Here is a 16,365-nt window from a genome sequence, read left to right as displayed (position 1 = left end):
GACGTCAAAAAGTAATTTTGATCGTTGAGTAAAAAACAGCATTTACAAGAAGTCATGTAACTTAAGGTGAATGAACAGCAGGCACCTGGGAGAATAATCGCTAAAGTGTTTCTGATCATTTTGAATTATTTACCACTAAAAAGAGCGTTGGGAAGGGTTTGGGGGGGTGTGGAAAAATCTTGATGCAGAAAGAAGAGGTCCATAACAGCTAAAGTGCTATTAGTAGTCAGATTGGTGTTGAAGTCCTGAGTTACTTAGAAGCTAATGAAAAGAAACCTCCTGATATAGAAGGCAGTGGAAATATCAGACAGAAATATGTCCAGAAGGCTGTTGAAGACGTGAGTTTGGAAAACCTATTTTCAGTAATAAATGAGCTGAGTTAGCAGCTTGTTTTAAGAGTGTCAGGAAGTATATCTGAACAAGATAGCATTGAGTGAATGTTAGAAATTCGCCAAAAATGTGCCAACTGAGCTAGAAACATTAGCACGGAGATAGGGGTGATTCGTAACTGAGGTTTGAGTGCCTGTACAAATATTGTTGAGATAAAAGGAATGAACCTTTCTTTTTGATACTTTGATATTAGAATTGTTCCAATACTTCTTGTCCGGTACATCGTAGCTTGCATTTTTCTTTTGTGTAATAAACCTTTTTGGTCTTTTGTTAAAAGTACATTAGAAAATTCTTGTGAATATGTTCGGAAAAAGAAAAATAAAACTTGTGGTCTGTCAAGCCAGGTTTTACACTGGGATGTGACACGCCCATCGGCTGGGATCAGAACACTTTCTGAAGCAAAAAAAATGAAAATGGACATAATTGCTTACTTTATAAAGTTTATGTAGTTATCTGAGATTAAAGGTCTAGAAATAAACAACCAAAAGAATTTCATATGACAAGGTGTAGAGTTGGATAAACACAGTAGGCCAAGCAGAATCAGAGGAACAGGAAAGCTACATTTCGGGTCTGGACCCCTACTATCTCAAAGGAATTTGACACCACTTCTTGTGTGGTATCATAATGCAATTTCCAGATTCTCGTAAATTTAAAGAACTCTTGTCACATTGCTACTGATCTCAGTCAAAGTTTGTTGTAGAATATCGAACATACACATAAAATAATTTTGTACGTAAAAACTTGTTACTTTTTAAAAAATCTAAAACGTCAAAAGCATTTGATTTTGTGTTTAAAAATTCAGTACTCAAAAGGGTTGTTACACAAAAAGAATCATCACACACAGATAGCAAAAAGTTATGATCAATTCTGAACCGGTAAGTTTGCCTGATGGAACATTTTAAGCCATTTTCCAACATCTGGTAATCTCCCATAAGACTTGATGTTTCAACCCCTTTAAAAAACCAGGAAGTGTTTTATGTTACCCATGTGTACTCAGTCAGTTTAGCCAATAAAAGTGGGTCTGTCGTTTTTTTGACATTCTACAAATCTAAGGCTTTACATGAAATGACAGCTCAAAGCCAAACCTCTTTACTGCTTGTGAAGTTTCAGCAAGCTTCTACTTTGATGCAATTACTTCTTCCCTATAAAACGGGAATCATAATTCAGAGTAAAAATGTCAGCAGTTGTAATTTGTTGAAAACACGAATGCTGTTGGTATGAAGAGCAGAATTATACACAAGCAGAATTCGTATGCTTAGAAGTCAGACATTTGATTGTAACCCATGGACTTTTCCATTAGCAGTGTATGTGGTAGATGACTAGATGTCAAATAGTCAACTTTTGAAAAACAAAACCAGAATAGCTTGCAGATTATAGCTATGAATCAAAGCATCCATGAAAAGACAAATGCAACATTCTTTGTGAATGTTGTATTGAAGAACTCTTACAAGTAGAAATGTATTTCTGGACATCATTGACAGTTAACGCTGTCAAACAGCCGAAGTGAGAATGGTAAAAGAACACTGTAGTAATGCAAGATAATAGAATGTGAGGCTGGATGAACACAGCAGGCCAAGCAGCATCTCAGGAGCACAAAAGCTGACGTTTCGGGCCTAGACCCTTCATCAGAGAGGGGGATGGGGAGAGGGAACTGGAATAAATAGGGAGAGAGGGGGAGGCGGACCGAAGATGGAGAGTAAAGAAGATAGGTGGAGAGAGTATAGGTGGGGAGGTACGGAGGGGATAGGTCAGTCCAGGGAAGACGGACAGGTCAAGGAGGTGGGATGAGGTTAGTATGTAGATGGAGGTGCGGCTTGGGGTGGGAGGAAGGGATGGGTGAGAGGAAGAACCGGTTAGGGAGGCAGAGACAGGTTGGACTGGTTTTGGGATGCAGTGGGTGGGGGGGAAGAGCTGGGCTGGTTGTGTGGTGCAGTGGGGGGAGGGGACGAACTGGGCTGGTTTAGGGATGCAGTTGGGGAAGGGGAGATTTTGAAACTGGTGAAGTCCACATTGATACCATTAGGCTGCAGGGTTCCCAGGCGGAATATGAGTTGCTGTTCCTGCAACCTTTGGGTGGCATCATTATGGCACTGCAGGAGGCCCATGATGGACATGTCATCTAAAGAATGGGAGGGGGAGTGGAAATGGTTTGCGACTGGGAGGTGCAGTTGTTTGTTGCGAACTGAGCGGAGGTGTTCTGCAAAGCGGTCTCCAAGCCTCCGTTTGGTTTCCCCAATGTAGAGGAAGCCACACCGGGTACAGGAACAGCAACTCATATTCCGCCACAATGAAGCCATCCGAAGGTTGCAGGAACAGCAACTCATATTCCGCCACAATGATGCCACCCAAAGGTTGCAGGAACAGCAACTCATATTCCGCCATCCACTGTACCCGGTGTGGCATCCTCTACATTGGGGAAACCAAGCGGAGGCTTGGAGACCGCTTTGCAGAACACCTCTGCTCAGTTCGCAACAAACAACTGCACCTCCCAGTCGCAAACCATTTCCACTCCCCCTCCCATTCTTTAGATGACATGTCCATCATGGGCCTCCTGCAGTGCCACAATGATGCCACCCGAAGGTTGCAGGAACAGCAACTCATATTCCGCCTGGGAACCCTGCAGCCTAATGGTATCAATGTGGACTTCACCAGTTTCAAAATCTCCCCTTCCCCAACTGCATCCCTAAACCAGCCCAGTTCGTCCCCTCCCCCCACTGCACCACACAACCAGCCCAGCTCTTCCCCCCCACCCACTGCATCCCAAAACCAGTCCAACCTGTCTCTGCCTCCCTAACCTGTTCTTCCTCTCACCCATCCCTTCCTCCCACCCCAAGCCACACCCCCATCTACCTACTAACCTCATCCCACCTCCTTGACTTGTCCATCTTCCCTGGACTGACCTATCCCCTCCCTACCTCCCCACCTATACTCTCTCCACCTATCTTCTTTACTCTCCATCTTCGGTCCGCCTCCCCCTCTCTCCCTATTTATTCCAGTTCCCTCTCCCCATCCCCCTCTCTGATGAAGGGTCTAGGCCCGAAACGTCAGCTTTTGTGCTCCTGAGATGCTGCTTGGCCTGCTGTGTTCATCCAGCCTCACATTTTATTATCTAGGATGACGTTTTGGGTCTAGACCCTTCTTCAGAAAATGCTCCCTGACTACCCCAGTTTCTCCAGCACTTTTTGCACTTAGTTAAAATGTCAAACATCTACAATAATTTGATTCTGTTTAATGCTTGGCATCTGAGTGTGTTATACCATTTGTTTTTCATTTTGTCCTGAGATCATGAATCTATTTAGTATAGTTTCCTGGATGGAGGTCAGGGTCACAATTCTACTGGTACTTTCATGGCCACAATCATTTGGTGCAGAAGTTGTCCTTGGGTATTTTTTTGAGAGTCATCAACATTGCAATTCTGAATTTCCCTCAGCTGGATCTCCAGAAAGATGTAAAAGACCTGGGGATGGCCTACCCAGGTTTCCCATCCACCTGTGAGGTAGCTTCAGCCTGAAAAGTTTAAGTGCTACTGAACTTATCTGAGACATGCCGAGATCCCTTTAATTAGAAATCTTCCCATCTGGTAGAATGGATGCTTCTGTATGATGAGTGCACCTCCCCTTTAAAAGGGACCAGTCAGCTGAAGTAGATGCCCACATGTCTGTTCTTTGTTTCAACCCTGTAGAGACTATTAGCTTTCTAAAAAGAGATGAATTTCCCTGAAACAGATGAAAAAAACCAAAAGACAATATTTCACATTATAAGGCTTTTATTGAAACCAACTAAAATCAGCACACTTCAAATACTACTTAATAGGTAATTAATGCATAAGTTTAAAGAATAGATTAAAACTGAAAGAACTGCGCATGTTGAAAACGAGAAATAAAACAGAATTTGCTGGAAAAACTCAGGTCTGGCAGAACGTATCTGAAGAAGGGTCACTGGACCCAAAACATTAGCTCTGATTTCTCTGCACAGGCGCTGCCAGATCTGCTGAGTTTTTCCAGCAATTTCTGTGTTGTTTCTAATTTTCAGCATCCACAGTTCATTTGATTTTTTAAATCTATTCTTTAAACAAAACAGAAATTGCTGCAAAATCTCAGCAGATCTGGCAGAATGTGTCTAAAGAAGGCTCACTGGACCCAAAACGTTGACGCTGATTTCTCTGCACAGATGCTGCCGGATCTGCTGAATTTTTCTAGCAATTTCTGTTTTTGTTAAAGAATAGGTACATTAATCTAATACAGTCAAATGTGTGGTACAGTGTGTTTTTACATTTCCCCATTCTTAGGGTCATAGAGTAAATAGCATGGAAACATTTCCTTTAGCCCAAACTGGTCCATGCTGACCATGGTGCCCACTCAGCTAGTTCCAATTGCCCACATTTGGTCCATATCCCTCTAAACCCTTCCCATCCATGTACCTATCCAAATGCTGATTTTTAAATGTTGCTATTGTACCACCCTCAACCACTTTCTCTGGCAGCCCCTTCTGTATATGCACCACTGTCTACATGAAGAAGTTGCCCCTCAGGTCCTTCTTAAATCTTTCCCCTCTCACCTTAAACCTATCCCTCTAGTTTTCAATACCCATCCCTGAGTAAAATAATTATATGCATTCATCCTATATATGCCCCTCATGATTTTATGCTTCTCAATACACCTCATTTTCCTATGTTCCAAGGAATGAAGTCCTATCCTGGCCAACCTCTCCCTACAACTCAGGCCTCCTAGACCTTCTGGCAGATTCTTTAGTCTCAGAGTACTCAGGATTTTAGCAGGCTCATTTCTTGCTGCCGTACCCTGTCCAACCTTGCAGTGGCCTTTGAAAATTGTTCCACCCATCTCGATCACTCCAGAGATAATAGGAACTGCAGATGCTGGAGAATCCGAGATAACAAGACGTGGAGCTGGATGAACACAGCAGGCCAAGCAGCATCTTTGGGAGCAGGAAAGCTGACGTTTCAGGCCTAGACCCTTCATCAGAATCACTCCAGCTCTTGCTTCCACCTGTAGGACGCACCCACGGTTCCTGAAATGTCAGAATGTCTGTTGAATCTGTTCCTTTCGTTTCAAAATGCAAGCCAACTATTCCAAGCATTCCACTTAACTGCTAACACCAAAATAGTTAATCCTGCTCCTCACAGAAGCAACTATTACTTTGCCACACTGTCTTAATTCCTTTATTTCTGTTTCACATTCTTACTGTACCAGTTGGAAAAACCATCACCTGATTTTCAATCGGTTTCAGTTTGAGATCACGTAGGCCTGTTTTCTGGCAGAGTTTTAACAGGCATTTTAAAACATAACCATGTTCAAAGCCCTGCATCCATAACACCTTGTTGAGCATTCAGCCTGTAGCAGTCATTGTGCTTGGCTAAACACTGCAATCAAAGCTAGTGTGCTGCCTGCCTCAACAGCAACTGGGCTTAGCTAATCCTAAATTTGATTCTATTTCCAAGATAAAGAAATAATCAGCTTTTAGCTCATTGCTTGGTGGTTTCACCAAGAGTGTTACACGTTTCCTTTACCGGACTTAATTTTTTGTAGTATTTTTGAAAGCAATGCGATAGCTCAAATTTGTGGTGATATAAACTTTTTAGAAGTCAGCCCTGTTCTTCGTTTTGTACCTCAAAACCAAGTGATCTCAGCAAAGGGATATTCCAGATGAGTCATTTTAGACCCAGTGTACATAAAATGTTATTGTTTAGTTTATGAAATCTGGGTGTCAGGGAGGTTTTGAAAATTTCAGACATTTATGAGATACAGTGTTTTGAGATACCAGTTTCAGGAAGGTAAATAGAGGTCAATTACTTTATAAAAATCACTTTTACCAGTAGATTGTAATACAACTTCAGTGAAATGTCAGGCTTAAGTATGTGATCATGGCTGAATTTGCATTGCAGTGGAAAGGAGATTCTACATTTTGCAAGGCGCAATCTTTTGGATAAGATGCTAGAACCAAGTCTGCGTGTGAATGCAGGTGTAAAATATGCTCTGACACTTTCTCATGAAGAGTGGCAGCTCTTCTGATGGACTACCCAACAATCCCTCCACTAGAATGAAAAGAGCAGATTAGTTTAGCCATTTGCTGCTTATGCAACAGTCCTTTGTACAAGTCTTCCCTGCCTGCGCAAGAACAATGTCTGGTTCAAAAATATACTTTGGGACATTGTGAGGCCAAGATCTTAAAGTGTGTTTCTTCTCCCACTTTGACAATCTTTTAATCCATCTGTCAGTGACCATGTCATTCTTAAGTTCTAGTTTAATTTGTTGTCTTTCAGTGTAGAACTTTGTGAAGTTCTTTTAATACGGTTATGCATTAACTTTTTATGACAATTATTGTGGGTATGATAATCTTGATTGGGAAATCTTGATTATGATAAGTTTTACTTATGAATTGCAAATGCTTTACAACATTGCAAGATTTCTAACCATGCGTTATTCTGTAGAGAATCTTCTGACTCCAATCAAGAAAGCTACGTCTTACATGACAAATTTCCACACACAGCGCACAGATTTTCTAATCATACCTAAACCGTCCACGAAAGATTTTCACACAAAAAGTAAGTAAATTTTGCCATTGGGTACTGGATTGCATCTTTGGGTCCTGGGCTCAAATTCAGTTCAGCAACACACTTTGGAAAAAATCGATACATGTGCTAGTTAGGTGGATTAACCATGCTATATTGCCCCATAGTATCCAGGGATGTGTGGGTTAGGTGGATTAGCCATGGTAAAAAGTAATGTACGGAGTTACGGAGAGAACGTGAAGTGATGCGTCTGGATGGGCTGCTGTCCGGAGGGTCAGTGCAAATTTAATTGGCTGACTGCCCTCTTTCTGATGTCGGGAATTCTGTGATTCAATACATTAGAAGTACTGTTTCCTTTAAGATGCATAGAAGCTTAAATGTACAACCATCTTAAAGAGACCACACATTGCAATAAGCCAATTCTACACAGTAAACAAAAGTTAGGGGAAACATTGCTTAGAATTGATACACGACAATTTTGCAAACAATCAAATAGTCTGTGCCCATGTATGGTTTGACCTAAACAACATTCAGGATTGGACTCAGGCAAGTCACATTTCACACAAGTATCACATGATGGCCATCTGTAATGAAAGAGCATAACCTGGATCAAAATCCAGGAATTCACTGCCGAACAGCTCTGTCGGATTATCGGCACCACATGGACTACAACAACACAAGAAGTTAGAGATAACAAGGTGTAGAGCTGGATGAACACAGCAGGCCAAGCAGCATCAGAAGAGCCGGAAAGCTGACGTTTCGGATCTAGACCCTTCTTCAGAAATGGGGGAGAGAAGGGGGTTTCTGAAATAAATAGGGAGAGAGGGGGAAGTGGATAGAAGGTGGATAAAGGGGAAGATAGGTGGAGAGGAGACAGACAGTTCAAAGAGGCAGGCATCGAGCCTGTAAAGGTGAGTGGAGGTTGGGACTTAGGGGAGGAGAGGTCAGTCCAGGGAGGATGGACAGGTCAAGGGGTCGGTTTGAGGCTGGTAGGTAGGAGATGGGGGTGGGGCTTTAGGTGGGAGGAAGCACAGGTTAGGGAGGCAGAGCCATCTAGACTGGTTTTGCGATGTGGTCGGGGGAGGTGAGATTTTGAAGCTTGTGAAGTCTACATTGATAACATTGAGCTGCAGGGTTCCCAAGTGAAATATGAGGTGCTGAATCAGGCAACCTTCGGATGGCATCGTTTTGGTGCTGCATAAGGCCCAGGATGGACATGTCGTTTGAGGAGTGGGAGAGGGAGTTGAAATGGTTCGCGACTGGGAGGTGCAGTTGTTTGTTGTGAACAAAGCATAGGTGTTCCACAGAGCAGTCCCCAAGCCTCCGCTTGTTTTCCCCAATGTAGAGGAGGCTACAACCGATAATTAATACTACATTAGTAGATGCGCAGATGAACATCAGTTTGACACAGAAGGTCATCTTAGAGCCTGGGATGAGGTGAGGTCGGAGGTGTAGGGGCAGGTGTAGCACTTCCTGCGGTTGCAGGGGAAAGTGCCGGGGATGGTGGGACTGGTGGGGAGTGTGGAGTGGACGAGGGAGTCATTGACAGAGTGGTCCCTCCGGAAAGCAGATAAGGGTGGGGAGGGAAAATTGTCTTTGGTAGTGGGGTCAGATTGCAGATGGTGGAAGTGTCGGTGGATGATGCATTGGATTCGGAGGTTGGTGGGGTGGTACGTGAGGACAAGGGGATCCTGTTATGGTTGTTATTGCGGGGATGGGGTGTGAGGGATGAGTTGTGGGAAATGCAGGGGACATGGTCAAGGCCATTTTCAACTGCTGTGGGGGGGATGTCGCGGTCCTTGAAAAACGAGGACATCTGGGATGTCCAGGAATAGAATGCCTCATCCCAGGAGCAGATGCGGCAGAAGCAAAGGAATTGGGAATAGGGGATGGCATGGAGTTCCATGGAGGGGATGGAAGTCCATGGTAAAAATGAGGTGTTGGGGACCAGGGAATCGGAGGTTTTGGAGGAGGTGGAGGGCTTGGGTGGTGTTACGGACTTAGGTGGGGAGTTCCTGGGACAAGGTGGAGAAAATGGAGTCTAGATAGGTAGAGATACGTTTGGTGGGGCAGGAGCAGGCAGAGACAATGGGTCGACCAGAGCTGTCAGGTTTGTGGATTTTGGGAAGGAGATAGAAGCGGGTGGTGTGGGGTTGCGAAACGAAGAGGTTGGAGGCTGTGGGTGAAGGCCATCTGCACTGATGAGGTTGTGGATGATTTGGGAGATGATATTTTGGTGGTCGGGGGTAGGGTCATGATCAAGAGGGTGGTTGGAGGAGGTGTCAGAGAGCTCGTGTCTGGCCTTGGCGATATAGAGGTCAGTGCACCATACTACAACTGCCCCTCCCTTGTCCGCGGGTTTTATGATGAGGTTGACATTGGAGCAGAGGGCTGCACGTTCTGCAGGGGAGAGGTTGGAGTGGGTGAGAGGGGTGGAGAGGTTGAAGCAATTGATGTCACGATGGCATTTTGGAGATGAAGAGGCCGAGGGAGGGTAGGAGCCCTTGGGGTGGTGTCCAGGAGGAGGGGGTGTGTTGGAGGCGGGAGAAGGAGTCAGTAGAGGGAAGGTTAGGCTCATGATTAAAGAAGTAAGTGCAGAGGCGGCAGAAAAACTGTTCAACATGCAAGCGTGAGCAGTATCCACTGATGTTAGGCTGGGGGGAGATAAAAGTGTGCCTGCCACTGAGGACTGACCATTCGTCCTCAGTAAGGGGGAGGTCTGGGGGGATGGTGAAGACCCAGCAGGGCTGAGTGTTACTGTCTCCTCTGGAGCTGCTGGCTGTGGAGATGGTGGGTGGATCAATGTCGGAGGTGGGCAGTGCAGCATCGTTGTCGGGGGTGGGTGGAGTGATGTCGGCAGTGGGTAGTGCGGCATCAGTGCCAGCAGTAGGCGGAGCAGTGTCGGCATCGCTGATGGGCGGAGCGACATCAGCAGTGGGCAGACCGGAATAGGCGGTGGGCGGACTACTATCTCTGAACGCAAGAAGGTAGTTCAATAACATCTTCTCGTCCAGGAATGAACAATGAATGCTTACCATTCTAGCAGTTCCATATCTCATGATTGTGATTAATCTTATATGTGACTTTTAAGTATATTGTGATATTATAAAGTTTATTTGTTTAATATCGCAGAGATTCTTTTGACTCCAATCCAAAAAACGGCATCTCAGATGATGAATTACCGCAGACAACAAACAGATTTTATAACTTGGCCTAAATCATCTACAAAAGATATTCATGTAAAACGTAAGTATGGTTTTTCCTGCTGGATATAAAGTTATATCTTTGAGTCCTAGGTTCAAATTCAGCTCAGTTGTGTTGTGAACATGATGATTGTTCAGCAAATCATGATCTAAATATGACTAATAATGAAAGAAAAGTCCCCTGGAAAATACAGATTGTTCCACATGGAAACATTTACAATGGATTTTTGCCTTTGTAGCATGATCTCAGATTTCAGTTTTCCCAACAGCAAGCTGTGTGCTCCTGCTTATACCTGGCATGGCATTCAAAATAAGTTCATATGAGTTAAGAATACTTAGTAGGCCTCAGTCATTGCACCAGGTGCTCTCATGTCAGACAGAAATAATCTGCATGGACATTGATATCCTCAGAAGGAAAGTTAGAACAAACATTTACATAAAGGGACATGAGGTGTTTTGTTAGATTTTATTGGGGTACAGATGATCAGAAGACCAGAATATCTTATCTTTGGAGTATGTTTCTATGGAGCAGAATCTTTGCGAATCCCATTGAATTCAGAAATAAAAACATAAGTGACCTTATAACAATAAAATTTTTGTAAGGTCAGATCTGTTGTCCTACCAGTGGCCTTGTCTGAAACTAGATCTCTCAGCAACTATTTCTCCTAGACTGGTGGGAACGTTCTTTCCTGCCACTGGGGAGCAAATCTTCAACCTGCCTTCCAGTGACTGCGGTCACATTGACAGTTGCAAGGGCACTGAATGTACAGTAGTCAGTGGACTTCAGTAGTGCTCAGTAGCACCACCACTGACTGACCAAGCAAGTCCTAAAAGACATAGCTGCCAGAAGGGCCTGCAGCAGGTTATTATAGTACCATCAAGAGAGAAAACCTACTTGACCTCAACTCCAGCAGAATACTCATTGCAGATGCCCACTTGGAGTCAGAGTTTATGGTGGAAGTGCACAGAGAACTACATTGAAAAACTGTCCCTGAATCACATTTCACCTGATGAAAGAGCAGCGCCCCAAAAGCTTGTGATTTTAAATAAATCTCTTTTAAAAGTTGATGCAAAGGTGCCAGGATGGAGGCCAGCTTATGTATGAACTTTCCTTATTAATTCACCAGCCTAAAGAAAGACCAAGGTTCCGACACAGATGTGGGAGCTGGGGCACCTTTGATTGCCCTTGCTTTATCTTCCAATAGACGTAACCCAATCTTGTCAACTCTGTAGCCTAAGTAGGTCTCTTGGAATGCCTGGAAAACACATTTTTCCCTTCTAAGGTGTATGCCTGCCTGGGAGATACATCTAAGGACTATGTCCAAGTTCTCTAAGTGCTCCTTATTGGTCTTCCCCGTTATTAGCATGTCATCTAGATAAATGGCAACCTGGAATAGACTTTGTAAAATGTTCTCCCTCATCAATTGAAAAATTGTACAGGCTGACAGTACCCCAAATGGCAGTCTCGTATATTGATACAAACTCTTATGGGTTTTATTGTAGCATACTTCTGGGAATCCTCATCTAACCACAATTGCAGGTACTCATGGCTCATGTCCGGCTTTGTGAAGGACAGCACCTCTGACAGCTTTGCAAATAAATGCTGTATGTGAAGCGTCTAGGCCCGAAACGTCAGCTTTTGTACTCCTGAGATGCTGCTTGGCCTGCTGTGATCATCCAGCTTCACACTTTGTTTTCTTGGATTCTCCCGCATCTGCAGTTCCCATTATCTCTATGCGATGGGTTGGTATATATTCAGGTGCGAAAAGTGATTTACCATTTGCTTAAAATCCCCATAAAGGCGAACCAACCAGTCAGGCATCCCAATCAGTATGACCAACACTGCCCATCCCACAAACTGGACTCGTTTGATGATTCCTCCACTTTCCAGCCTTCTAATTTCTGCCTCTATTTTTGCCCATAAGATCCCTCGGAGCCAGCTGTCAGAGTGCCAGAATGTCTGACACCCCTGTTTTTATCTATCAGCCAGGGCTCCCCGATTAGACCAGATTAACAGCCCCAGTCAAGGAACTCATATTCCATGAGGTCTACCTAGCTGATCTTGTTAAAATCACAACAGTAAGGATGGATGATATCTTGAAATGATCATCGAATGAGGCTTTGTGATAAAACTTAGGAATGAAAGTGGGACATTCACAGTGTTAGGAGTGTATTATAGGCTTCCAAACAGTCAGCAGACATTTGAGGAGTAGACACATAGTCAATTCACTAACACATGTAAAACTAGGTAATTGTATTACAGGATTTTGGCTACCGTAAAACTAATTAGGATAATCAAAATACAGAGGGTTTAGAAGGGGCACTTTTCTTGAAATGTTAAGTTCTAAGGCAGAGTCACTGGACCCGAAACGTTAACTCTGATTTTTTTCTTCACAGATGCTGCCAGACCTGCTGAGCTTTTCCAGCAGCTTCTGTTTTTGTTTCTGATTTATAGCATCCGCAGTTCTTTGGGGCAGTGGGGGGTTGGGGTGGTTAAGATGAGGTAGAGTCAGAACAGATTGAACAGTTTAAAATCTGGGCATCCAGCAGCAACAGAATTGAATCCATCACACCCTGTAACTTGCCACAAAGGCCGGAAATTAACCTTGGATCAACAAGGACTGTAAAACAAATGCCAGGCAAACTAGGCATACCTAAAAATGAGATACCAACCTGGTATTGCTACAACACAGGACTGCATACAAGCTAAACAATAGAAACAACATGCTCCAGACATAGCTAAGTGATTCCACAAAGAATCGGATCAAACTTCTGCAGTTCTGTCACAGTCGCTGGTTTATGATCATTGAGCATTGAAGAGTAAATGGGAGAAAAAGAAGGCTGTATGAACATCCCATACTCCTGGCTCAGCACTATACTACTGTTCTTTCATTGTTGCTGGATCAAAATCCTGGAACTCTTTCCCTAAGATCACTGTGGGTGCACCTACAGTACTGCATGGGTTCAAGAAGATAACTCATCAACACCTTCTTGGACATTTAGGGAGTGAAAATTAGCCACTTGAGTTATGCTCACATTCCATGAACAATTGAAATAAACAAGAGAATCCTTCTTTGTGACAGATGAGAAATGAACAACCAGTGGTCATTGTAAATGGAAGCATGGAAATCTCATCTGAGTGAGATGACAGTTGGCCACCCATCTGAATTTTCCCTTTTTTTCTCTGCAATCCGACCCAATTTCAGGAAGGATTACAGAAATCTAGTTCAGCTTACTGTTAGTCAGGTTATTCTACATGTTTTATTATCTCCACGTTATTTTGTTGCTGAATACTAAACCTTTGAAAAATTTGCAGAAAGACTACATTATTTTGCCTTTCAGAAGATGGTATGTAAATTCTTGGGAATGTGTTAATATTTCCCACAGAGAAAGTAGTGATGAATAGTGACGAAGGATGCTGTAGGTTGCAGAGAGACAAAGATAAGCTGCGGAGCTGGCTGAGAGGTGGCAAATGGAGTTTAATGCAGACAAGTGTGAGGTGATGCACTTTGGTAGGAGTAACCAGAAGGCAAAGTACAGGGCTAATGGTAAGATTCTTAGTAGTGTAGATGAGCAGAGAGATTTCGGTGTCCATGTACACAGATCCTTGAAAGTTGCCACCCAGGTTGACAGGGCTGTTAAGAAGGCATACAGTGTTTTAGCTTTTATTAATAGAGGGATCGAGTTCCGGAACCAAGAGGTTATGCTGCAGCTGTACAAAACTCTGGTGCGGCTGCACTTGGAGTATTGTGTACAGTTCTGGTCACCGCATTATAAGAAGGATGTGGAAGCTTTGGAAAGGGTGCAGAGGAGATTTACTAGGATGTTGCCTGGTATGGAGGGAAGGTCTTACGAGGAAAGGCTGAGGGACTTGAGGCTGTTTTCATTAGAGAGAAGAAGGTTGAGAGGTGACTTAATTGAAACATATAAAATAATCAGAGAGTTAGATAGGGTGGACAGGGAGAGCCTTTTTCCTAGGATGGTGACGACGAGCACGAGGGGGCATAGCTTTAAATTGAGGGGTGAAAGATATAGGACAGATGTCAGAGGTAGTTTCTTTACTCAGAGAGTAGTAAGGGAATGGAACGCTTTGCCTGCAACGGTAGTAGATTCGCCAACTTTAGGTACATGTAAGTCGTCATTGGATAAGCATATGGACGTACATGGAATAGTGTAGGTTAGATGGGCTTGAGATCAGTATGACAGGTTGGCACAACATCGAGGGCCGAAGGGCCTGTACTGTGCTGTAATGTTCTATGACAAGTAGAAAAAGATAAATTGAAAGCTAGTGTAATGGTGCACATCTTTGGAATGATAAGTCAGAGATAAAATAGGTATAATCAAACCTGCATATATACAAGACACAAAGAATTGCTGATCATTCTGTGATTATTCTCATCTTTCAGTCGATACATAATGTGTTTATAATTATTAGTCTTATCAATTGTTTCTGAACTGCCACTAATATAAAATTTAATAATGTTAATATCTCCAGGGAACTGTGAATAATTCAGAGGTTTTCAGGTTCAATGCTTGGTTTACAATCACAAATAGGTCATAAGAATAGGCAGTGATGGAATAGACACAATTCTTCAGTGAGCATGAAGTTGGAAAGAGACGTGCATGAATTAAAATATTAATATGTGAGATTTCATGTTTCATTTTTCTTGTCTTGGAAGAATATTTCACTTTTTTCTCAGACAGTGAAAACTTCCTTCATTAATAACTTGTCTTTTTTATGCTACTGCATGTGATGAGTCATGATCAAATGCCAGTTTTAGGTTTCTATCCTGGCAGAGGGAGGGTTCCAGTGTCAGGATATTTTCTAAGGTGCAGAGAAAGATGGGTGCCTAGCCTCCTTCAACTTTAATATCTTGATTTGTTTTAAATTCTTGCTTATTGTGTAAATTCAATATTTGTGAATTCAAAATCTCTGCTAACAAACTGCTGCAACAGAACAATTTGTGGATGTCTAATGGATTAGCATGGTATTGTAAGATATGATGCGTTTCTCACTCAGGCTGAGGCAAGGTTTTTTGGATTCAGGATATCTATTGGTGCAACATAATGCAGAGGTAAGGCAGGAGAAATTCACTAAAACCAAGCTCAAACTCTTGAACATTCTTAATCCAGTTTTGTCATTTTGTCCAAATTTGTTTGTATTTCTGTTTGAACCATTCAAAAACCTTTGACTTGACTGAGAGACAATGATTCAGGGTGGCACCTTGGTAGGGTTTTCTTGTTTAATTTATCAACATATGTTTGCTGACAGAAGTAGGCAATTCAGATTGGATTTTATGAGGGGAAAGCAGCTGTACAATTTGCTGTCCCGTACAGTTATCTGCAGTGATTTTCTGCCTTGTTGCAGCTTGAATAATTAGCTTGAGAAAAGCTGTACCAGGAGCTTGGGTGCAGACTGGGAGAAGCAGCCCTAGTATGGCCAAAGCCATGACAAGAAGCTGAAGGGAATACAATCATGAGGGTTTAAAGAAAATTGGAAGATTGTTTAGCCAAAAAAAACTCCTTGAAATTTGAACCTCGAGGAATAGAATAATTGGAATACTCAGGAGAATTACAGCAAACTTTGAAGGACTATAGCATTCTTTTGGGTTAATTCAAGGAAAATTGAATGAACATTCAAGGAAGGGATCTTACATAGAATCCCTACAGTGTGGAAACAGGCTCTTTGGCCCAAGTCCACACTGACACAAAGAGCATTCCACTCAGACCTATCCCCCTAATCCACACATCCCTGAACACTATGGGCAATTTAGCATGGCCATCCACCTAACCTGCACATCTTTGGACTGTGGGAGGAAACTGGTGCACCTGGAGGAAACCCACACAGACACAGGGAGAATGTGCAAACTCCACACAGGCTCACCTGTGGGTGGAATTGAACCCAAGTCCCTTGCACTGAGGCAGCAGTGCTAACCACAGAACCACCATGCTGTCCCTTTTCAGAGAAAGTATCCAGTAGAACTGAGTTTGAAACATGAGCCTTTCTAAGTTGTGGTATTACACCAGTGGTGCTTACTTTAATTTCCATTTATGTATGATTATATTAAAAAAAATTGACTTTCCAAGAAAATTCAATAAGTGCTGTTTGTAATTGCAAGTTAATTCTTTTCAGAAAAGTTCACTTGGCGGAATGGTGATAGTTGTGTTATGGAAGCTGTAATCCACAGGCCTGAACTAAAGTGTAGAGGATATGAGTTTAAATCCCTCAATAGCATTTTAAGT

At 43.0% G+C, this 16,365-nt stretch overlaps 1 protein-coding gene across 1 annotated transcript in view; it reads left to right on the top strand.

The window, feature by feature from the left end:
- terb1 (telomere repeat binding bouquet formation protein 1) overlaps positions 1-16,365 on the top strand; it is a 160,346-nt gene that overhangs the window by 108,065 nt on the left and 35,916 nt on the right. Inside the window, exons 16-17 of the mRNA XM_059651783.1 lie at positions 6,839-6,952; positions 10,052-10,165. Of these exons, the coding sequence (XP_059507766.1) occupies positions 6,839-6,952; positions 10,052-10,165 (228 nt within the window). The remainder of the gene's footprint in view (positions 1-6,838; positions 6,953-10,051; positions 10,166-16,365) is intronic.

This window comes from Stegostoma tigrinum, chromosome 16 (assembly GCF_030684315.1).
Source record: "Stegostoma tigrinum isolate sSteTig4 chromosome 16, sSteTig4.hap1, whole genome shotgun sequence".
NCBI lineage: Eukaryota > Metazoa > Chordata > Chondrichthyes > Orectolobiformes > Stegostomatidae > Stegostoma > Stegostoma tigrinum.
Note: the sequence above shows the minus strand (reverse complement) of the source record. Positions and strands in the feature narration are given on the sequence as shown.